This window comes from Gossypium hirsutum, chromosome D05 (genome assembly GCF_007990345.1).
Source record: "Gossypium hirsutum isolate 1008001.06 chromosome D05, Gossypium_hirsutum_v2.1, whole genome shotgun sequence".
Lineage (NCBI taxonomy): Eukaryota > Viridiplantae > Streptophyta > Magnoliopsida > Malvales > Malvaceae > Gossypium > Gossypium hirsutum.
In genome coordinates, this window is record NC_053441.1 from 17,956,087 (window position 1) to 17,980,145 (window position 24,059).

The 24,059-nt window shown below is 35.1% G+C and overlaps 3 protein-coding genes and 1 pseudogene across 3 annotated transcripts; 3 read left to right on the top strand and 1 right to left on the bottom strand.

Moving 5' to 3' along the window:
* The first annotated feature begins 3,799 nt into the window (after positions 1 to 3,799).
* LOC121217102 (ent-kaurene oxidase, chloroplastic) lies at positions 3,800 to 4,861 on the top strand. The gene is made up of 4 exons (XM_041092666.1): positions 3,800 to 3,961; positions 4,050 to 4,211; positions 4,284 to 4,478; positions 4,550 to 4,861. The coding sequence occupies exons 1-4, from the start codon at positions 3,800 to 3,802 to the stop codon at positions 4,859 to 4,861; spliced, it is 831 nt and encodes a 276-aa protein (XP_040948600.1).
* A 5,150-nt stretch (positions 4,862 to 10,011) lies between these two features.
* On the top strand, positions 10,012 to 14,632 carry LOC121217103 (tyrosine-sulfated glycopeptide receptor 1-like; annotated as a pseudogene).
* Positions 14,633 to 16,172: 1,540 nt separating this feature from the next.
* LOC121217794 (dof zinc finger protein DOF1.6) lies at positions 16,173 to 17,474 on the top strand. Its single transcript, XM_041094117.1, has one exon. It carries the CDS (start codon positions 16,470 to 16,472, stop codon positions 17,202 to 17,204), a length of 735 nt encoding a protein of 244 aa, XP_040950051.1. The 5' UTR covers positions 16,173 to 16,469; the 3' UTR covers positions 17,205 to 17,474.
* A 2,491-nt stretch (positions 17,475 to 19,965) lies between these two features.
* Positions 19,966 to 23,647, bottom strand: LOC107887021 (lysine histidine transporter-like 8). The gene is made up of 5 exons (XM_016811154.2): positions 22,934 to 23,647; positions 21,726 to 21,859; positions 20,877 to 21,304; positions 20,648 to 20,779; positions 19,966 to 20,560 (listed from the first exon to the last, which is right to left on the bottom strand). Exons 1-5 carry the CDS (start codon positions 23,308 to 23,310, stop codon positions 20,075 to 20,077), a joined length of 1,557 nt encoding a protein of 518 aa, XP_016666643.2. The 5' UTR covers positions 23,311 to 23,647; the 3' UTR covers positions 19,966 to 20,074.
* Positions 23,648 to 24,059: the final 412 nt, after the last annotated feature.

Below are 24,059 nucleotides of genomic sequence, written 5' to 3' on the forward strand. Positions count from 1 at the left end.
TTGGTCAGCCTGTTGGATCAGAAGCTCACCTTTTAGCAGGATACATGGGCATTCTAGCACGAAATGCAAATATGTTGCCAATTAACTTCGAGTCATGGCATAAAGTGCCCGAGAGTAACAAGAACCAAGCTCTCGATAACATTAAGGTAACAAAACGTGTATGTCATTTATAATACTTGGGTTTAAGTTTCGTTTACATTTACTTTCTTAAGTTGTGTTTTTTGTAAGCGAGATTTGCTCTAGAGGTCTCCGATGCTTATGTAAAGAAGGCATTGGGAAAAAGATGGAGAGACCATAAGAGCACTTTAAAGAAAGACTATTTTAAGACAAAAACAACACTCGACGAGAGATTACAAAATGTCCCGCCGGGAATGCTGAGGTACCAGTGGGAAGAGGTCGTTAGATTTTGGACTTCGAAGAAAGGAGAGGTATGTGTAACTTATAAAATTTTGTAATTATTTTGGTGTATAGTATTTCCTAATTAACGTACTAATAATTTCATAATGTAGGATCGTGAAGAAGTTGGAAAACAAAGTAGGCAGCAACAAAAATTCACTCACACAGCTGGGTCGAAAAGTTTTGCGTGTGTAGCTCATGCAGAGGTATTTTCAATTTTTTAATATTGGCAGATATTTATTACTTACTTACATTAATATTTTTACTATTGTATTGTAGGAACTGTCGTCCGGTCAAAAAGTTGGATGCCTTCAACTTTTTGACATTACACATAGGAAGAAAGATGGAAACCCTATGACTCCTGAAGCTGCAGAAATTATGGTACATTTGCTTAATTATTACAATTTCACTTGTTTTAATTATTTATAGTGTTTATTTTCTAATGATTTATTTCATTTATTGTAATGCAAATATTGTTAAGTTATGTTGCATTGGGTTTTTTAATATATATTGCGTTCCTAACTATTTGATTTATTTTTTAGGAAAAATTAAAGGATAAAAAGGCGGAGTACGAAGCGATTGCTTCCAGTGATAGTTCTGTTCATATTGACGACATTGATAACCGGATTATCACTAAAGTTTTGGGTCCTGAAAGGTATGGTCGGGTTCGATTCAAGGATCTTTTGTTAACCCATCCCAATATTTTAGATCTAGCTCGCAACAATATATGCCTTTGGGGAGTCGAGCCGAAGCTGAAGTTCAGAGGTTAAGAGACCAGATGGCTCAGATGCAAGCGACAACAATTGAGCAAATTACACAACTTAAAGCGGAGGCAACATCGAGAGAAGCTAAAGTTCAAAAAAGATATGAAGAACTCCAGCTACAACTGAAAGCAGATGCAGCAGCGAGAGAAGCTGAGGTTCAACGAAAGTATGAAGAACTTCAGCAGCAGCTTAAAGCAGAAGAGACAGCAAGAGAAGCAAAGGCGGCAGCGAGAGAAGTACAGGCTACAGCGAGGGAAGCAAAGGCTACAGCGAGGGAAGCAGAGCAGCGTCAAAAGTTCGATGAACTCCAGCAGCAGCTTCAAAGTATGATGAAGATGTTTCAGCAGCCGCAACAGCCGCCGTCTTAGACTATCGTGTAAATATACTTCGATTTTGACTTTTAATTATCATTTTAACTTTTAATATTTTTGTAAGAATAATACGAATTTTATTTTATTTATTGATATTTATTATATTATTTGTTTAATATATAGATTTATTACATTTGGCTGGTTTAGATATGATTTCTTCTGATTTGTTTTTACAGGAGGACAGAAAATATAAAAAATTTTATTTTACAAATCTGCCAAATTTAGTGGCGTTTTTTTAAAAAAATGCCACTAAAGGTGTTGGCCTTTAGTGGCGTTTTTGGTCAAAGCGCCGCTAAAGATAAGGGTCTTTAGCAGTGTTTGTGGAAAAAGCGCCACTAAAGATCAAGGTCTTTAGCGGCATTTGTGGGGAAAGCGCCGCTATAGATCAGGGTCTATTGCGGCGTTTGAGGGGAAAGCGCCGCTAAAGATTAGGTTCTTTCATGGCGTTTGAGAGAAAAACGCCTCTAAAGACCCTGATCTTTAGCGGCGCTTCTCCCAAAAACGCCGCTAAAGATCTGGGTCTTTAGCGGCGCTTTAGTCTTAGTCTTCAGCGGCGTTTGTGCTAGAAACACCGCTATAGACCAACACCTTTAGCGGCTTTTATTTCTAAAAACGCCGCTAAAGTTAGCCGCGCATTCATTAGCGGCTTCTGTTGCGACGCTTTTCAAAGCGCCGCTAAAAGTATCTGCGGCGCTAAAAAGCGCCGCTAAAGGCCTAAAAAAGCGCCGCTAAAAGCCCGTTTTGGTGTAGTGTTTTGTGACAAATGATTTATAAAAATATTTTGTGCATTTTCTTATATTTCGCTTAAAAGAAAATAAAATTATTCTTCTAAAAATTGTCTTTCTCTTTTATAAGGCATAATATATTTTTTAAAAAAAAGAACTATGTTATGAATAACATGATTTTTATATAAAAATTAATATAAATATGCAAAATATTATTTCATTAATAAAAAATTTTAAAATTTATCATTAATCATATATAATGGATTATTAATATATTTTATATAATTTATTATTTTGAACAAATATTAAATATTAAAATTTTATTTTAATAATAAAATTAGCAAAATAATTTTAAATTTTAAATAATATCCTTAATGTTTTATTGAAAATAATTTAGATTAATATTTTAATAATAAATATAATTTATAAATATTTAGTAACAAATATTTTATAACATAAATTATGAATATTTTAATAATATAAAATAATATTTGTTTAAATTCTTCTTAACTCCATTGATTTTTTCAACTCCAATGTGTCACTATCAACTCTCATACAACTTAAAATTTAAGTTTTAATTGGACATTAAATATTATTAAGACTATATAAGATAATATAGTTATTGTAAGATAAATTTCAGATTTAAGTTTTAATTAGGTATTAATTATTATTAAGTCAATATAAAAATATATAGTTATGGAAAAGAGATATGCTTCAATAATATTTAATTTAAGTTTTAATTAGGCAATAGATTGTTATTAAGTTTATATAAGATAAATTTTGGTTGACAAAAGGTAATGCTTCCATAATATTTAATTTTAGTTTAATTAGGTCAAGCAAAAAAATTAATTAGGCATTGGTAATTATTGATAATATATAAAATAAATTTAAGTTAAAGATATTATCTTGGTTTTTGTCAAATTCGTTTTTTTTACTGTGCAGGCCATGGTAACCAGGTTTTCGTCCATTTCAACAAAGAATCTATCGAACGCCTTGAAGACTCTAACCATTGATAAAAGCGTGGTTGCAACGAGTGACTACAACGAGTTTCACAAAATGGCCAAGCGATTTTTACTGAGAAATATTTTGGGTTCAAATGCTCAGGTTGGCTATCAAGGGGTCTATGAACTATATGATATTCTATGTTTGTGTTTTCTTTGCCATTCTCTTTTCAAACTTTTGACCAACTCCCTTTGGTTTTACCTTGTTCATCACGTACTGTTCGTTGTATTCTTAGAGACGACATCGACACCATAGAGAAACCATGATTGAAAACATATCAAGCCAATTTCATGTTTTGCTCAAGGAAGATCCTCTCCGACCTGTTAACTTCAGGGAAATATTCGAGTCCGAAATTAATGGATTGGCAAAAAAGCAGGTGAGTTTGTGCTAATGGAAGATACGGGGAGTAAGGAATTCATAGATGACAAAATTTGTTTGAATTTGCAGGCTTTGGGAGAAGATGTGCAATCAATTTATGTGGAGGGGCTTGGTACAGCTTTATCAAGAAAAGAGATGTAGAAAATCTTAAGTCATTGACATGATGGCGGGTATTATTGAGGTAGATTGGCGAGATTTCTTCCCCTACTTGAAATGGATTCCTAACAAAGCATTTGAAATGAGTATCCAACAAAAGCTTTTCAAGATGATGGCAGTCATGAATGCCCTTATCGAGGAACAGATTAAACGAATCGATTCGGGGGAGGTACTCTTTTTTCTTCTTAGCTTAGTGTTGGAATTTTTCTTTTCTTTTGATATTTATCATTTCTAATAAGTTGGCTGGATCAATGCAGGAAGTGAATTGTTATCTAAGTTACTTGTTATCTGAAGCAAAGACACTTACAAAGGAGCAAATAACAATGTTGGTTTGGGAGACAATCGCTGAATCAGCAGATACTACTTTGGTCACAACAGAGTGGGCCATGTATCAGCTTGCTAAAGATCCAACCCGACAGGTTGTTTTAATTACTAAATTCCTTTTGTTGTTTTTAGACAATATTCTGAATTTCTTGTTTCAAATTTAACAGGATCGTCTGTATGATGAAATGAGAAAGGTTTGTGGTTGTAACAAGGTTAAGGAAGAAAATTTATCCCAACTCCGATACTTGGATGCTGTTTTCCATGAAACCCTTAGGAAGCACAGTCCGACTCCATTGGTTCCTTTAAGACGTGTTCATGAAAATACCCAAATAGGAGGGTATTATATACCAGCAGGAAGTGAGGTTGGTTTTTCTTTTACCTAAAATGGTCACTGTAAAGGAAGCATATTAAAGTGACACTATGTTTTGAGCAGATTGCTGTTAATATCTATGGCCGTAACATGGACAAGAATCATTGGGACAACCCAGAAGAGTGGAATCCAGAGAGGTTTATGGATGAGAAATACGACCCTTTGGATATGTACAAGACGATGGCTTTTGGAGCTGGAAAAAGGGCATGTGCAGGCTCTCTTCAGGCGATATTTCTGATTTGTGTAACGATTGGTAGGTTGGTGCAGGAATTTGAGTGGAGATTGAATGATGGAGAAGAAGAGAAAGTGGATACAGTAGGGTTGACATCTCAGAAGCTGCATCCACTGTTTGCAATCCTAAAACCTAGAGAATAAGAGGGAATACCTTCAGCTTTATTAATTAAAAAATAAATAAATAAATAAAGCTTCGATGAAGCATCAGCTTATTGTAAGGACTAATGTATGCCTTTGGGCCACTAAGTAATTACTTGTCAATATTTGAGACCGAGACTAAATTCTATGAGTGGAGTATCCTTGCAGTGGTTTACTTTGTGGAGGATTAGCGTTGGGGGCCCAAATAGAAGTGAAGTGTAACACACTCTTAACCTTCACCTCGAATATTCGTTTCTTACAATATTCATGCAACTTATGAATTAATGCACAACCAGCAAAAGTCAATGTTAATGTACCTTGGTTCTTGTGAGGGTCATACACTGTGGCACGGGCAGTCTAAAACAGGTCCCCTAATCTAAAAGCCGTGCCCAAGGAATTTGAAGTATACGCACCTCGAAACTGATAAGAGACAAGAGATGTGAGTCACAGTTCGTGGTTTGGTAGACTGGTGCAAGACATTGGAGCCGCACGCCTGCTTGGCTATTAACAGTAACCACCATTCTATCTGCCACGTCTCCTATTGAACGGTCATAACCTTCTCGAACTCTGTCTGCGGTGTCCATGGCAGGCAAACCCAGTCTCTTGATATGCGCCCACCCGAAGGAAAGAGGGTGAAGCAGCGTCCCCACAGCAAAGAGAAGCCAAAACCATACGAAATACAGAAACACTATTAGGATTAAAGAAAGATACTGTAGTATGTAAATATAGAAATACAAAAGGGTGAAAACGGAGACCTCCAACATATTCGAATAAAGAAATTGGAGAGTAGCAAAATCAAAGGAGCAGAGATCTCGGGAACCGAGAAATCCGGCTAACAGGGGCAGAGTTCAGAGTAGCCGGCCAACAGGCAATCCCAATTATTGTTTCTCACGCTGCCCGACATAATTATATCGTCCATCCACTTTTAGCATTTTAACTGTACCTCTCCTCCTACATTCTACATTAAATAATCCCATTATAATGCCCCCACTACATTTCGTTTTTTTTTTTATTTTTTTCATATTATTTTTTAATGTTAAAAAAGGTAAAATTGTTTACAATTTTAATTTGTTAACTTAGACCCATTTTTATATTTGCATTTCTTTTTGTCCATTTTTACTTTTACATTTAATTAAGTCTACTTTAATATTTAATTTTCTTTTGGAAAGCATAGATATTACTAAAAATTAAGATAAAAGCAAAACAAAAATAAAATAAAAGCAAACGAATAAACTAAAACCCTGATTATCAAGCTTTCTCAATATATCTACACTTCTTCATTCTTTTTGAAAAGTGCTGTGAAAAAGTACTTTTGAAAAATTTTGAGTGATTGGTATTGCTGTCAAAAAGTGCTTTTGAAAAATAAAATGTCAATTTTAGACAAGATATTATAAAGTAACAAATATGTATTTAAATAATGTTTAAATTAGTTAATATTATGCTATTTTAGCAAAAATATAAAAAATAATTTATTATAACTTATTGTTAATATTTTAATATATAATATTAATTTTAAATATTTCTAAGTAATTATTATTAATTATTTATTAAATTTAATTAGAACATATAAACTATATTTAAATATTTAAATATAATAATTAAATATTTGTAATTAGATATTGACACAATTGTATTATTTTAAAAATTATTTTTAATTAATGCTTTTAACACATTTATATTATTTTACTTTAAAATGTATTTGAATATATAACTCATATTAGATATTAACATAACATAGAAAACATAAACCTAAAAAATTAAAATATTACATATATTTGGATAAAAGTTTTAAAAAGGGATAATATTTATATACCAAATATAAATACTAAAAATTTTACAATAGCATTTACAATTTAAAGTGAATTCATTAAATTAGACGCTATAGTATCTCTTGTTAATTCCAAGCTGCCTTAGTGTTGTTATGCTCTCCAACACTGCTTAAATCGTCCGAAATCAAGCCAGAAATCACCATAACAATCCCTAAACGATGCAACATAGCCAACCGTCCGATCAGATACAAGTGTGGAGGTCAGTTATGATTTCATTGCTACATTATTCATCTAATCTTTTAGTTTCTGAAACTTGTTATTAATTATGACTACTTGTTCGCACTTTGCAGCTTACACACTTCCTTGAATGGACCTCACATACGATACTAATCACTATGTAATTTAAGCTTTACTTGTGTACCAATACAAGCTTACAGCTTGTTCATATCCATTGTAATGGCCTAAATTCAAGATTATCGGAACAGTGGTTACGTAGCCACAAATCCGATTTAAAGATAAATTTATTTTAATATTTTTGCATGAATATTGATATGATAGGAAAATCGTATGAAAATATAGATAAAAGAATTTTACCGATTTAGTGGTTAGTTAGAAAAAGAAATTATTGAAGAAATTGGGTAAAAACAAGGTATCGAGACCTCGATCTCGTAAAACCCAGTCGAAAATATTTTTATAAATATTTATGAAGTGTTAGTAATATGGTATTAAAATTTCGTTAGAAAATTTTAATGTTTGGGTAGTCAATTAAGTGAAAATGACTAAACTGAAAAAGGTGTAAAAGTTACTAGAAGGATTAAATAGCTCAATTGTTAAATGAGGACGGACATAAATTGCAAGTAAGCCTAAAAGAATATATTTTTGGCGGCATAAGCTGAGAAAAATCAGGAAAATTGGTGAAATAAGGGTAAAATGGGAAAATAACAAATTTTACTAACATAAAAATGGGACCAAATTGGAATATCTAGAATTCTCTTTATTTTTCTGCATTCTCATCAGCCAAAAACATCCTAAGGGTTTATTCAAGCTGGTTTTTCATAATTTTTGTACCAAGTGAGTTAATCCTTGCCTTTTTCTTGTAATTTTTGCGTTTCTAAGACTTTTACAACTAGGTCCTATTACTAAATTCATTAGTTCTTTATTTTATGAATGAAATTGAAAGTTTCTATGAATTTGTGCTAGAATTTTATGATGAAATAACATGAAATTGAAGCTTTAATTTGTTTATGAGATGATTTTATTAGGTAATTTCAATAGAAATTGATTTGTAGGACCTAATTGTGAAAATGTTTGGAATTAAAGTCTAGTGCTAAAATTCTGATTTCCAAAGGTTATAAAGTAGCTTAAAGTGATGGGATAAAGTGTTAATTGAGAAAAACCAGCTCAATTGAGAGGTTAATTGAGCAAGGATGAAATTATCATTTATTGAAAGCTTAGGGAAAAATGGTAATTAACATCATGCACTAAAACAGTTTTGGACACCAGCAGTAGTCTAACTTTGAAAAATCACCAAAAATTTTAGATATCGAAATAGAGAATGAATAAAATATGAAATTAAATCTTATTGAGTCTAGTTTCTTATAAAAGAAACGATGTAAGCAATGGAATTGTAAATAATGAGATATAATAGATTTTGTGAGACAAGGTCAGAATGAATTCAGGTTCCCACCTTGGAAAATCATCAAAAATTGGAGAAAAATAATTAGGGGCTTAAATTTATATGTTTAAAATCCTTAATGAGTCTATTTTCAAAAAAAAAACAATCGAGAATATCATCTAAATTTTGTACAATAAGATAATTAATTTTTAGTGAAGAGGGGTCGGAACTGTCGAATAGTGAAACAGTGGAAACTTTAAAGAATAAACTGTACTTATTGGCTAAACCAAAAATTCTAAAATTTTTATGGTAAGAATATATGTGAGTCTAGTTTCGGGGAAAATTATCAGATCTTAATTTGGAGTTTTGTAGCTCAAGGTATAAATAATTTAGTGACTATGACTCAATGAGATAGCTTTGAATGCACTCTAAATAATAATGGAATTATAGAGAATGTTACATATAAACATGAAATGTATTAGATTAATGATTAAATTTATTTATTTAGATCCAGAAAATTCAAATACGAAGCTAGATCGAGGAAAACAAAAAGGTCGGGATTAGTAGATTTTTGTTTACGAACAAGTATCGAGGTAAGTTCGTGTAACTTGAATTATATTCTTAAATGCTTGAAATGTTTGTTATTGGTGTGAATATGATTTGAATGTTCATTATATGAAAATTCATAAAACATTAATATATTTGATGAAAAGGGGAAGAAATCCCGGTTGAATGGAAGGAAAATTTGATGGATATTTGAAAAGGAATTGACGGTAAAGAGGATCAATCCGGGACGGGTGATCCTATCCTGATATAGCCCTCCCGAAGAATATGTGGAAAATGAATTTAGCCCAGACGGGTAATCCGAATTAGGGTCTGAATTTAGCCTGGACTGGTAATTCAGATCCAAACTTATTAGAGTAATTGTCATTGTAGGGGATTTAGCCGGGACTGGTAATCCCGACAATACTCTATGAGTTTATATTATAGGAGATTTAGCCTGGACTGGTAATCCCACTGTAAGGATGAGGTTCACGGGAGTGTGCCCTCTGAAATGGAAATGTGCGCACATGAATATGAATTGACGAACCAGGATTTGTACACTTAGGTGTACCCCTGAAAATCCATCGAAATTCGAAGTAGTTCAACGGGATAAATATAGAAAAATAACAAGGGAATGGAAATCATGGAATTGATGAGCTCATCAATCATGGTATATATATATTATTGATACGTGGAAATTATTGAACTAACTTGAATGTTGAGTTTGTGCATGTTAAGGGAATAATGCATTGAATGGATGTACAAATGTTTATTGCATTGTATTGAAAATATTAGGTAAGTATAATTCTTGTTACATGAGCTTACTAAGCACAAAGTGCTTACCCTATTTCTTTTTCCCCTGTTTTGTAGTGTTAAGAGCTCAGAGGTCGAATTTGGTCGGAGACGCATCATACTATCAACCTCAAGATCTCGGTATATAAAGAAACTTTATTTTGAAAATCAATGGTATGTATAAGCTAGCAAAGTAAATGCTAATGTGAAATGAATGTATGGTTAGCCATTGGTATGGCTAACAAATTTTGGTTTTGGTATGTGATGAGGTTATCTTATGAATACATTAAATCTATCTTGAAAATATGTTGAAATGGATTGGTTGTGTTGGATTGGTCTCAATTTAAAATTGCAGGGAAGATTAGATACTTATAAAGGGGTTATATTGAGTTCAAAAAAAAACTTTTGGATTTTGCGAATAATTTATTCGGGTAATGCCTCATACCCAATTTCGGCGACGAATATGGGTAGGGGGTATTACATCCATACTGAATAATAACAATAATAGTTAAAAAACATATGCTTTCTGGTTATTTAGCATGAAAATCTTAAAAAACAGAGACAAAACTATATGAGTTGCAGAATATTTGACCTGTCCCTTCTTATGCCTTCTTTAACAACCATTGTCCAACTCGACAAGCTCACCATCCTTGAGCTTTTTTCCAATGAATTTGAAGGCCCCATCCTGAAAGACATAGGCCAACTTTCCAAGTTGGAATAGCTGCTGCTTCACATCAACAACTTCACTGGTTATCTGCCACCATCTCTCATGAGTTGCACCAATCTTGTCACATTGAACTTGCGAGTTAACCATCTAGAAGGAGACCTCTCAGCCTTCAATTTCTCCACCCTGCAATGCCTTAACACTCTTGATCTCGGCAACAATAACTTTACAGGTACCTTGCCTTTAAGTCTTTATTCTTGCAAGTCATTAACTGCTGTAAGATTGGCTAGTAACCAGCTAGAGGGACATATATCATTGGCCATACTTGTTCTGCGATCTTTATCATTCCTTTCAATTTCTACTAATAAACTAACCAATATTACTGGGGCAATAAGGATTTTGAAGGAAGTCAAGAACCTTACTACTCTCATCCTCACCAAGAACTTCATGAATGAAGCAATACCCAATGATGAAAATATAATAGGAGAAGGCTTTCAAAATCTTCAGATTTTGGCCCTAGGAGGTTGCAACTTCACAGGTCAAGTCCCCAAATGGCTAGCTAAGCTGAAGAATCTAGAGGTGCTAGACCTGTCCCAAAATAGAATCAGTGGTTTAATTCCTAGTTGGTTAGGCAGCCTACCAAACATTTTTTACATAGACTTGTTTGCTAACTTAATATCAGGAGAGTTCCCCAAGGAACTGACAAGCCTGTGGGCACTGGCAACGCAAGAGTCCAATAATCAAGTAGATAGAAGTTACTTGGAGCTCCTAGTGTTTGTTATGCCTAATAATGCCACCAGTCAGCAGCGGTATAACCAACTCTCCAGCCTTCCACCGGCTATTTATCTGAGAAACAACAACCTCGGTGGCAACATCCCTGAGGCGCCAATTGCGATTTCTTCATGTGTTAGATCTCAGCCGGAATGACTTTTCTGGCAGTATTCCAAAACAATTATCAAATCTCACAAACTTGGAAAAGTTGGATCTGTCTGGCAATCGGCTTTCTGGCTAAATTCCTGAATCATTAAGAGGTCTGTACTTTTTGTCTTCATTCAGTGTGGCATATAACAATCTTCAGGGACCAATACCATCTGGAGGTCAGTTTGATACTTTTACCAGCTCCAGTTTTGAAGGGAACCCAGGCCTGTGTGGTTCAATTGTGCAGCACATTTGCCCCAATGCACCAGGAGCTGCTCATTCTCCCACTCTGCCAAAACGCTTATGTAACAGCCCGATTTTGGGCCTAGTCGGAACAGTGGTTTCGGGACCACAAATCTGACAAGGAAAAAATTTATTTTTCTTATATTTTTATGGTCTACGATTTCACGGAATTATTTTGTAAAAATTTTGTTCGAAAATTTCGACGTTTGGGCACTCAATTTAGTCAAAAGGACTAAATTGTAAAAAGTGCAAAAGTTGAGTTCTACAAGTTAGAGGTGTCTAATTATTATGAAATTTTAAATTGGAGATCCTTAAATGGTAATTAGACCATTGGTTATTTATGGACAAAAATAGACATGGTTAGTAAGTAAGCTATTTAAGGGCATTTTGGTAAAATGCCTTAATTAATGAATAAAGACAAAATAACATGAAATAAATTATCATCTTCTTCAATTCTTTTCTTCATGGCCGTATGTAGCAAGGGAACACCATGGATAGGGTTTGTTCATCTTCCAAGCTTCATGGTAAGTCCGTTCTAGCCCCGTTTTTCTTGTTATTTGTATTTTTCGCATCCCGATAACTTGCTTAAGCTATCTCTACCATTAATTCGAGCTAGAATTTATGTCTGAAAAATTACCCATAGATGAAAAGTGTGAATTTTGATGTTTCATGATAGAATATGAAGCTTAGAATTATGTTAAGCAACTTTTGCTAAGCGATTTTGAGTGAAAACGAGTAAAACGACATAATCGATAAAAATACTAAATGTTCATAAGTAAGTGTTAGAGTTGGAATTTGATGTTTCTATAGAAGGGAAAAATGTTCAACATGTCATAATACATAAGAATAAGGGATGAAGTTTAATTTACGAGCTTTGGGGCAAAAGTGTAAATATGTAAAAGTTTAGGGGCAAAATTATAATTTTACCAAAGTTTGAGTCAAGGACTGTTTTGATAAATGTGAGTACTAAATAAGTCAAATGTGTTATTATAGATCAAGAAAGAAGTGGAATCGACCTTGACCGGAGAAAAGGAAAGATTAAAGACTAAATTGCTAAATTTTTATATTATTGCATCAAAGTAAGTTACGTGTAAATAATAGTTATATTTTTATAAATTGTGAATTATATTTGATATGTGAATTAATATTGAATGTGGAAGGAAAATTGTTCATGAATTATTCAAGTGATAAAGTGTTTAAAATAAAGTGTTAAGTGTAAATTCCCGGTTGAACTTAGGAATAGAAGTGGATACAAGTGACATGTCACTAGAGATCAGTGTTACAGTGTTACAGTGAGTCCCGGGTGCTGGGTGATCTAGCATGTGTTGCAGACACCTGACAGCTTGTTTGAGCAGGCCCGTGGACATTTCCAGTGTTATTGATCAGTGGTAGCTTCGGCTACGTATCAGTGGTAGCTTCGGCTACATATCAGTGGTAGCTTCGGCTACGTAGCTTCGGCTACGTATCAGTGGTAGCTTCGGCTACGTATCAGTGGTAGCTTCGGCTACATATCAGTGGTAGCTTCGGCTACGTATCAGTGGTAGCTTCGGCTACGTATCAGTGGTAGCTTCGGCTACATATCAGTGTGGCACTTATGTGCTAATTCTCTACGTATCTATGTATATTCCGAGTGTTCAACGGGAAATTGACTAAGTGTAATTGAATAATGAATATAGTTGTGGAACTGAATTGAATATCGACTTAGAAATGGAAAAGTGAATTTTGAATTGAATTGTGATTGAAAGTGAAAAAGTGAAATTATGAAAGAGTACATTTAGCAACAAAACAGTTTAGACAGCAACAGTTGTGTGACTTTGAAAAATCACCAAAAATGGTGGAAATTTAATTAGAGGCTGAATAATATATGAAATTGAAGCTTAATGAGTCTATTTTCACATAAAAGAAATAGAAAAAGCAAAAGAGTTATATATTTTGAGATATTTGAAGTTTAATTAGACAGAGTCAGAATGAGTTTGGAATCCCCTGTTTTGACTTTGGAAAATTGTAAAAAATTGTACAAAAATAATTATGGGATAAAGTTTATATGTTTAGAATTATCAGTGAATCTATTTTTATGAGAAACAAACGGAAACTATATCCGAATTCTGTACAGTGAGATAATTAATTTTTAGTGAAGAGAGGTGAGAACTGTCAAACAGTGAAACAGGGGAAACTTTAAAGAATAAACTGTACTATTTGGCTAAACCAAAAATTATGAAAATTATATGGTAAGAATATATGTGAATCTAGTTTCGGATAAAATTTACGGATCTTAATTTGGAGTTCTGTAGCTCCGGGTAAAAATAATTTAGTGACTATGACTCGAATAGACAGCTTTGAATATACATGTTAGTGAATAGAGAAATTATAGTTAATGTTGTTTAAATGTGATATACACATAAAGGATGTGGAATGGAGAGGAGGAGGAGGACAATAAAATGTAGGAAATAATTGTGTATAATGGTCATATGCCCGATTATAATCGGTAAATGTTAAATTGAATGGTAAATACGTATTGGTACCGAAGGAACTATTGCGGTTTTGAAAAGCAATTGACCAAATGTATAAGAAATTTAGTCTTGATATATATATATGATAATAATGATATATGGATGATTATATCATTGAGTTGCATTGATTAATTCGGTTTATGTCATGGAAATGTCAAGAACATTTGTCTTTGATATGTGATGATCATGGTTTAAGCTCATATGGGAAAATAAAGTTTCATAGTATGAGAGTGTGGTATTGAAATATATATATTGGAGTGAGAAATTAATTTGAATTGTGAACACGAAATATTGTGAATTGAATAAAATGGAAATGGAGCTTTGAATTACATAAGTAAGTATCGGGTCTCGTAAGCTCTATTTGTTATGAATATAATATTTTGAGGATATGTTATAAAGAATTATAAAAGCATGTTAAAAATTTGAAGAGTTTAAATTTGAATGAAAATTTGTAACTCAGTTTAATACGTTTACATGTGTAAGTGTTCTAGTAATGCCTCATACCCTATTCCGGAGTTGAATACGGGTAAGGGGTGTTACAGCTTAAACACAAAACTTATCATTGGGCTTGTACTTGGAATCTGTTCTGGTACTAGTTTGGTTATTACTGTTCTAGCATTGTGGATACTGTCCAAGAGAAGGATTATTCCAAGAGGAGACACCAACAAGATTGAACTAGATACACTTTCCTGCAACTCGTATTATGGAGTTCATCCGTAGACTAACAAGGATGCTAGCCTTGTTATGCTGTTCCCGAACAAAACCGTGCAAAAGTCATGTAAGAACTGTGCAAAAGTTGAATTGGTCAAAAACCTGTCCAACAGGTAAAAGACCCGGTTTATATATACTTTTGAAAAACATAAGACCTTTAGCATAATCCTAAATACTCTAACGGGATTTTTCATCACATAAACTATCAAAGTTATGTTACTTGCTAACCTCCAGAGAAACAAAAAAATGGGTAGTTTTCTTTTTGATAGAAAGCCCATTTCTGTAATAGAAAAATGGAGTTGAAAAATAAGTTTTAAAAACTTCAGTGGTATAGGAAATGATCTTTTTCTTTTGTTATTTTATCAAACATGTGGAATGCAAAATGGAAAGTAAAGAAAAAAACATTACAAAAAGAAAATGAAACTCCAAAAACACTTGGGAAATTAGATAGCGAAATCACCAACACCAAATAATTAGAACTTAGAAATTTCTTCAAACACCATGCAAACCACACCTAAATTGGGCAAAACATGTTCAAAGGTCCTCCAAGATTTATGTTGACTTTATTTTTCATATAATAACACCAGCAAGATTTATCATTACTTCATTAATTCAAATAAAAAATCAAAAGTCGTCTCCAATTTCAATCAAAACATAAACCAAATTTCACACGAAACCAACAGGATAAAAGAGACAATACACAGATATACAAAAACAATTTATATCCATCCAAAAAAAAAAACACCAGCAAGATTACCATAACGAAGTTTTTACGAGAAGTATAGAGCAGCTTTCTTATTTCTTCCCTTAAACTTGTCAAATTTCGAACAAGCGAGCAACAGGTTTGTGATGTAAATCACTAATCACCTGCAATAGAAAAACAAAATGAGTGAATGATCGAGTGAGCGAAAAAATGAATGGCAAAAAAGAATAAGCTTCGGCGTTTTAAGCTGTCTTGCTAATTAAAGAGAAGAAGAAGAAAAGAAACTCACTGGCGGAAGAGGAACAAAGAACCAGAGGAAAAGAAACAAAGGCAAAAAACTTGATATCTCAGGCAAAGAACTAGAGGAAAGAACGTTTGGGAGAAGACAGGTTAAAAATGGAAATTATTAGCCAAAAGCACTTTTGGCTGAAGAAAAGTTAAAATTTTTAACTTCTTCATCTGCTAAAAAGACTTTTTAGATGGTGAAAATTATTCTGGAATGGAGGCCGTTCTTCGTTGCTTTGAAGAGAACGGGGCCTTAGTTCCCTCGATTTCAAAAATAACATACATAAACAACCAGAAATAAAATAAGACGAAGAACCTCAAACAACATAATTTACATATAATAAAGCTACCTGTAATTATTTGAAAATTAAAAATAAAATAAAATTGAAATTAAAAATCAAAATAAAAGGCTAAAAATGACATGGATCCTTAAAAGAAATGACTAAAATATGAAGTGACATATTCATCCAACACATTATAACTTAAAAACATTGAGTTAGTAAGTAGAATAGGGGAAGAAGATGACTCAAAATATTTTAACTGAAAAGAATAATTATTTAAGATGATAGTAAAAGCTTGACCGACAGCGTTTCAATTTAACAGAGGAATTATGAAATAAAATTGCTTGGGAAATGGTTGCACTTATTAAAAAGCAAAAGTAGAAGTAGAAGGGTATATAAATAGCAGCGAAAAAGCCATTATTATATTCAGGTTTCTCAGTTCCTCTGCTATAGCTTTTATATCCAATCCAACATTAACAAAACTCCTCCCATATTCTCTTTCTTTACTTCCAAAAACATCTCTCTCTGCCCTTTCGTTCTCTCACTCATCTCTTTTCTCTCCACACCCCTTCAAACAATGCCTGCTGATTCCGGCGATAGGCGTCAGGTTGCAGTTCCAGGAACTATGGCGTCCCACCCACCACCTAAGCTGACGGAGCCACTTCCATGCCCTAGGTGCGACTCCACCAACACCAAGTTCTGCTACTACAACAACTACAACCTCTCTCAGCCTCGCTACTTCTGCAAGGCATGCCGCCGTTACTGGACTCAAGGAGGAACTCTCCGTAACGTGCCGGTCGGTGGTGGGACCCGCAAGGCTTCCAAGCGCTCACGTTGTTCTTCTGGCTCTTCTCCTTCTGTTGCAGTTTCTTCTTCCTCGAGCGTGACGCATGAAGCTGAGTCCGCTCCTATGGTTGTTAACCCTACCCCCCCTATGCCTGGACTCGGAATTAAACCTGAGATGGGTTTGGCCGACGTTAATTTGAATGAAACCGTGGACCTTCCTGTCAATGGAGGCTTCACTTCGTTCTTGAACTCGCAGGGAGAAGGGTACTTGACGCTTGGTGGATACGGATTTGGAGCTGGTTCAGGGTTTGATGGGGTTTGGGCTTATCCTGGAAATGGTTATCTTGGTGGCTTTAGTGGCCGAGGTGGTGGTGATGGGTCCGGTGGTGCCGTTGGCGGAAATAATACGGGGTGTAACACATGGCAAGCAACAAGCGATGTTGAGGGTGGCGGAGGATTAAGTGATGGGGAATGCTTTGGTTGGCCAGGGCTTGCAATTTCTGCACCAGGGAAAGGTTTGAAGTGAGGAAAAAGGATTTAGCCATTTCGAGTAAAAAAACAAAGGTGTCGATTTTAACTGTTTGTTTTTGTGCCATCCCGATTGAAAAGTTTGCTGGTTAGTGGTGTTGTGGCTTTTATAGAGAGGAACGATTATAATAGAGTAGATAATAGACTGTTGATCAAAGTGTGGCCTTGTTGTGGTGGGTAGTTGATTCCTATGTTCTTAGGGTTTCGTTTTTTGACGACTCTGTAAATCTTTGAAGAAATGAATGCATAAACCACAGTTTTTCATTCAGAGTTTTGTTGTGGATTCCTATCTTCTTCATTGTAGGAATAGATTTTATTTTATTTTTTTGCATAAAATCTCAACACTAGCTTCTTTGTTTTTTTCCCTTGGAATGTGTGATTTCCATATTCCATTGAATGATTTGCAGGCGAACAGTCTGAGCATTTGAGTTTCGGTTCTCGAAGAATGTCTGCAGGTTTCAGCTACCACTAGTCACCCACTACTTCATCACTCTAACATGATATAGGTTCTAATCTAGCCAAAATTTTCAAGCATTTTGATTATCTCCCCATGCTATACTACCAATTGTACCTCTCTCAAAAGCAACCAAATTCTTATTATTTGATTTTGACCACTTTTTGAACCAGATACGGACGGTTAACATTAACCATAGGGGCATAACATTTGAGCTTTCAAATTACTAATTCCAGACAAGGAAAACAGGTAGCAGGTGGACCTGGAGTGGCATGGAATTTAGAATGACACCTAGAAGAAGAAATTATTAATTAACCCCGTTGTCTGGTTTGAAAATTTGCTTGTTACCTGCGTGACATTCCACCAACCAAGGGACCGTTTTAGAAGCATCTTCTTCACATCTGCTCTTTAGTGAAAGCTGTTGCTTTCATGTCCCTACATGCCCATCTATCACTAATCAGTAGGGCAAACTCTTCCCATTTCGGAAGCTATTGAATTCAAACCTGAAAACGTAACCATTCCCCCATGCCTAGTTGGGCCCTTCCAATTCCAGTCATCTCATATACGCGACCCCATCATAATATAATATGATGAAGCTTCATCATTCATGCCGTAAGTTGTAAATTGACTGGATTTTTAACATTTAAGAAACCAAATATGCTTTGCATGTGAGAATAAATAGAATGGCCTCTGACTACCACAGTTGTTTAACTGCTATTCGATTCGACATAACTCCAACACAATAGAATATTGACCATGTTTCCAGGTTTTTTCTTCTTTTTTTTTTTTTACCCTTTTTAAGACGGATTAGATTACATATTAGTTCTTTTTTTGAGTTATCTTATGTTTATATTCATAGGCTTAACCTTCTAGCTTATGATATATATGCTATTTTAAATAAGACGTTTATTATTTGTAGTTCTAAACAAATTAGTACATATAGTATTGATATTGATATTCAATGATTATAACGATGGGGGGGGGGTCAATTATTATGTCCTAAAATCATTTCCTGTGGGATAGTGGGAGGTTGGTTATTAAGGCAGCAGCCTGGTAATGTGCACCAAAGTGCATTCTTTAAATGTTTAAAAAAATGGAACTTTGTCACCATTCATCATTTTCCATCATCTATGTGGGGATTGGTGTTAGACCCACTTTTATATACGAGACATATTCATCCCTTTTCTAGTACCATATAGACAACGGGGGTGAAGCAATTAAAAACTAAAAAAAAAAGGAACAGAAAAGTGCAAGGAGCTAAGACCTGTCTTTCCAAGAACCATCCAATTCCATCGCCACTCGAACCTACTTTAATAAAAACCAAGAATACCACTGGAAGCTGAAATGTGCTAAGTCAAATGTTCAGCAGCTTTTGCCAAATCAGAATCTGAAATGCACCCACTTTTTATAACCTTACAGCATGTGTAGAATGTTCCAGGTTGTCCATTAGTGAGGACTGATGAGGACAATTCCAAGTGTTTTAAACCAAGTAGCTTCATTGGTGATTTCTGTCTTGCTTTTTGTTTATTATGTTAGATGAGTTCCCTGCAGAAAAGGACAGGGACAATGAAAACTTTAGTTACTATATGTCTGCATGCGCACCCGTAATTGACGGATTCATTATCCATACATGATGTTATACAGTGTTTTGATTACAATCCCCATTTTGCTTCATCATGATGTCAACATGATAATTGCAGTGGCTCATTTGATCACCCATGGACATTTGACAAATGTTTAAGCACTTGGTTTATTATAATTAAGCTGACAAGATTTTACAAAAAAAAAAAAAAGCATACAGCAGCGATGGAGAGTAATTTAGGGAGAAGGAATTGCACGTTAAGAGTGGTAATAATAGCACTCAATTATGAATTCGGAGGGAGGGGTACCGCTCTGCTTTCATTGTCACTTGGACCCTTTGAAGTACTAATAATATGGTTCCATCGAGCTCAACTAGTGACATTTGAGGTGGGACTGAAAACCAATCCAATGCTATCACTGATTGGTTGTACTGGTGAAAGCTAGTGAGGTTTTAAGTTTGGAGTGGAAGTAGGGTAGGTTCAATACATGTCATGGTTAATCATCAAACTTAATTCATGAAATTTCATTTCAGATTAAGGTATTTGTTAGCTAAGATAGTTGCAATGTTTTAATAATGTCCAACTCAAATCCTAGATTCAACAAGTTTGTGGAGTTTGTTGTATGCATAATTTTACAAAATAAGGCTCCAAGTAGTTGTAACATTATGGACAGTCTATTTCATTGTCTAAGACAGGATGAAGAGATGTGAAGACAACACAATGAGTTGAAGAAGGAATCAGGAGGAAACTATATATCATTCGATTTGAACTTTGCATCACAAAAGTACATATATAGATTTTATATATATAAGGAAGTGTCTTTTTCTTTTCTTCTTAATTGGGCTTGAAGAACTTCAACTTGAGTCCATTGTTCACTATGCTCCAAATGCCACCAATAGAGAAGGCCAGGCTGAAGGCAACACCCAACCAACCCAGGATCCAATTGAAATACCAGTTGAAGCTGTATTTCGGAGGCCTTTTTATTAGAACCCACATGAAACAAGGATAAGCAAATGTAACTGGAAGGGTGAGTCCTCCTAACAGTCCAGCAAGGCTTGAAAGGAATGGGAGTGCCACCCCTATGAAGAAGGACACAAATCCGTAGAAAACACGAAAACCAGAACGAACCCAGATCGAGCAAGGGCGATTCGTACGGCTAGTATATCCAGCCTCAAAGCTGTCGAAAGCCGGCATTGAATATATTTGGAAACTGCTGAGACAGTTGAATACCACAAGAAGAAAAGTGAGGGCAAGGAGTCCCCTTGGAATGCTGTGACTGTGAAATGCATAAAGTGCATTCAGAATCCCTCCAGAAGGCATCTAAATAAAGTCAAACAAGTGTAATAAGCAATAGATTGACATTGCAGACGATATAATCCATCAATGTAGAAAAAATAGGATACTTACAAGGTTTCCGTAAGCCCAAAAGCCTCCAATGGCAACAGGGAAAAGGCACATGGCAATGAAGAAATAAGCAACCTTGGCTCCTCTCCACATGGGCACATGAGCTGGGTTTTTGAATGTTGATGGCATTGTTGCCTGAAAAGAAGCCACATAAAATTATCATCCTTAGAAAATAAGAATGACCATCGGCTTCCAAGAAATCTCATAGATATTTGCTTAACAGTGTGCACACCTGGATCTCTAAAACTAAATTATGGCCTCTGAATGCAAAGGCTACGATTCCAAGTGCATTCATGACTGAGAAGAGAGCTGCAGAAGAGGATGGCATTGAGAGAGGTTCATAAGAGATTGTGGGTGGCCTTTGTTGGCTAACAGAGAGCACCCACACCATAGTGGAGTAAGTGATGGCTGTGATGGCTCCTACAAGAGAGAGCCCTGCAATTGAATTAAGATTGGGGAGCTGAGACAGGACAATGCACAATGACGTGAACACCAGATACCACTCAACCGTCGTCAGAGGATTTGATGAACAGAGAGGGCCACAGACAATCTGGAAGAACAGTTTCATGGTCTCCCCTCCTATGAGAATCAAAGCTGTCGCAGTTCCCGCTGATAAATAAACTGTAGGGAAGAGAGCAAGCCAAACACCTAATCTTTCTCCTGCAAAAAAAAAAAAAAGGAGTAATATTACATGAATTGAAGTTTACATGTTGCATAAAGTTGATTTACTTGAAATTTTCTCCTAAAAGTCACATAACAAAATTCTAGTTGTATTGAAGTAATCTGTGAGACTTGAAACGAATGCATGAGCTGAAAGGGTCTTCCAAGTCGTTTAGTTTCCTATGTATCCAAATGTTACAAAAACAACAGAAAATAAGTAACTTGTAAAGCTCAAAGTCAGCTGCATAACTTTAGCATTTGACATGAAAACTCAACTTGCAAGTTGCAACACTAGCTACAGCCATTCATGACAAAAGATGATCATGTATGTTAACTTCTTCTTCTTCCTCTATCATGCTATTAATAGAGAGTTTAAACAAGCAGACAAGGGTTAAATGTGTAGGGGATCTTCTGTTCTCACCAAAAGCAGCTTGTGCGAGCTCCACATATCTATTGTATCTCTTTCCTGGGACAGCTTCATGCAACTGAACCAGAATCCATAAGGTGTAAAGTTGCCAACAGTAGGCTATAGTTAACGACAATATACCCCAACTCCTACACAAACAACCACATCAAGTTAACAGTATTCAAATTTTCTTCTATTTGCTTTTATAGTTGTTGCATTTAGAGTACTGGAAGACCAAGCCAAATGTATATGACAATTCATGGGTAATGCGAACCGCTTTTGAGTTTCTTCAGAATTCGACCAAAGTTTGGTTAATCTTGTCAATTAGGTTCAAGTCAATGCTCTGGGGAGCATAAAAAATAAAAGCACCTGTTCATAAATTCAAAACATAAAGGCCAACATAGTTTATTCTGCAACATGCTTATCAGCTGATATGATGCCGTATAAAATCATGAGAAATGGATATCAGGAATCTTGGACCGGGAAAAAGCAAAAACCATAATAATAATCAATGATAAAGGAGCCCCCCCTCCAACTTAATCCCATAAAAAGAACCAAAAAGAATACGTGGACCCGGAATATCTTATTCTCTACAGTAATTCAACTAGAACTAGTGATAAATCTAAATACAAAGACTTGTTGCAAGGAGATCATTTCTTTCTTTTATTAAATTCAAACCTTTGATATTAGCGTAAAAAAAGAGGGTAATAAGGATAAATGGGAAGGACCACATCCACACCAACTTTAGTCCAATTCCATGACTGCATGTCTAGGCAGGCAGAAACAGAGTAACTTCCACCCAAAAAAAAAAAAAAAAAGACAGTGGTCACCTTAAAGAGACAAAAGACATTAATGTGATATCGTGGATAGGAGTAGGTTAATTCCTAGGTGATAAAAGCTATAAAAATGGAAATAAACTTGCAAGAAAATGAAACAGTAGCTGAACATAATACAACTTCAAACTAGCAAATGGATACATAAAATCATTAGTAATCAACAATAATTCTAGAGATTTTGTTATTTTTTGAGAAAAAAAGTCAAATAGGAACACCATTGTTTTGTGCCATGGAGTCTTTTTGCTTTTCCCATATTCTCCTTCTAACATTAATAATAGAAATTACTTGCAAATGCAACTTCTAAATGAACGTTAAACATGCAAGCTAGTGCTAAAAAACTCTTAAGTCCAAAAGGGTAGTGTTTTTAGTGGGGGAAAATGTTCATACCAGCCTAGAAAAGCAAAAGCAACAGGCAAGACCAAAGCTTGGAACCCAACCCCAGCATTCAGGTTATGAAACGCGGCGTAATGAGCGTTCCCATTGCGTGATTCAGTGATGGGAAGCCAAGCATCTTGAGGGTTAAGCTTAGTGAGATGACCCACTTCTTCCAAGTAACCTTTCATATTGATCAAAACCTTCTTCATTGGAGTCCCTATCGGACTCAAGAACCTGGGAGATATAAACGACGTTGGAGTCCATGCTGTCGACGACTTCTGCCCAGCTGGCCTCGGCGACCTCTGCCCCGACGGCGTTTGTATCTCCGGTGTTGACACTCGCGGCGTTGCTGGAATGGATATCAACTCTGTCTCAGGCCGCTCATCCATCACTTGAAAATGCAAAAAGTGAAAACCTTGTGTTTCACTGTGAACCTGAAACTGAAAAGAAGAAATAATGGAGCATTCTTGGTCGCCTTTATATTTGTTCCCAGTGGTTTTGCAGTACGTGAAACTGGACAGAAAAATATAATAGTTAAAAAAAAAGAGCTCGTAGCATCAAATTTTGCACATCTTGAATCACCACCGTTGATCAAAAGAATAGAACCAAATTTGACGGTGGCGATGCATTTTCAATCTATTGTCTACAATCTTTAAAACCAGATTTGATGTGGACGGGTATGATTTTGATTGATGGGCGGAGAGTAAGTAACATTAGATGATAAAGTAGTCAGGTTTAGAGAGATTGAGACTGTATTTAGGGGTGAGTCAGTGTAGTTGAAAAGTGATTGGTTTGGTGGGTCCGATGTTCTTGTTCCCGGATTTTACGGTTATAGAGTAGGTGGGGAATGCTTCACGCGATGTGGGGCGCGTGACCAAGATAATAACGTTGCACTTGGGCGTGAAGTTCTAAGCAAAAGACTGTTGAGACTAATGGACGTAATTCTCTTGTCGTCAATCTTTTCTTCAGTTTAACTAACAAATCCAGACCCTTGTCATCAACATATTGCAGTAAGTGACTTACTAGCCAACCCTTTTTTTTAATTTACTGTTTCTCGCCATTTTAATTGTAAACTATTAACACGTTGTATATTTCCTTTTTCCATTTGAATATTAAGTAAAAAAATTGGGTGTCAATT

Bases quoted from the DNA above. Each gene is read 5' to 3' on its own strand.
- LOC121217102 (XM_041092666.1), top strand. From the start codon at position 3,800: ATGGCGGGTATTATTGAGGTAGATTGGCGAGATTTCTTCCCCTACTTG. The intron at 3,962-4,049 runs GTACTCTTTTTT...GGATCAATGCAG, and splicing joins AACGAATCGATTCGGGGGAG to GAAGTGAATTGTTATCTAAG. The intron at 4,212-4,283 runs GTTGTTTTAATT...CAAATTTAACAG, and splicing joins CTAAAGATCCAACCCGACAG to GATCGTCTGTATGATGAAAT.
- LOC121217794 (XM_041094117.1), top strand. From the start codon at position 16,470: ATGCCTGCTGATTCCGGCGATAGGCGTCAGGTTGCAGTTCCAGGAACT.
- LOC107887021 (XM_016811154.2), bottom strand. From the start codon at position 23,310: ATGGATGAGCGGCCTGAGACAGAGTTGATATCCATTCCAGCAACGCCG. The intron at 21,860-22,933 runs GTATGAACATTT...TTGTTTGTGTAG, and splicing joins GCTTTTGCTTTTCTAGGCTG to GAGTTGGGGTATATTGTCGT. The intron at 20,780-20,876 runs GTGTGCACACTG...GCTTCTTTTCAG, and splicing joins ATTTAGTTTTAGAGATCCAG to GCAACAATGCCATCAACATT.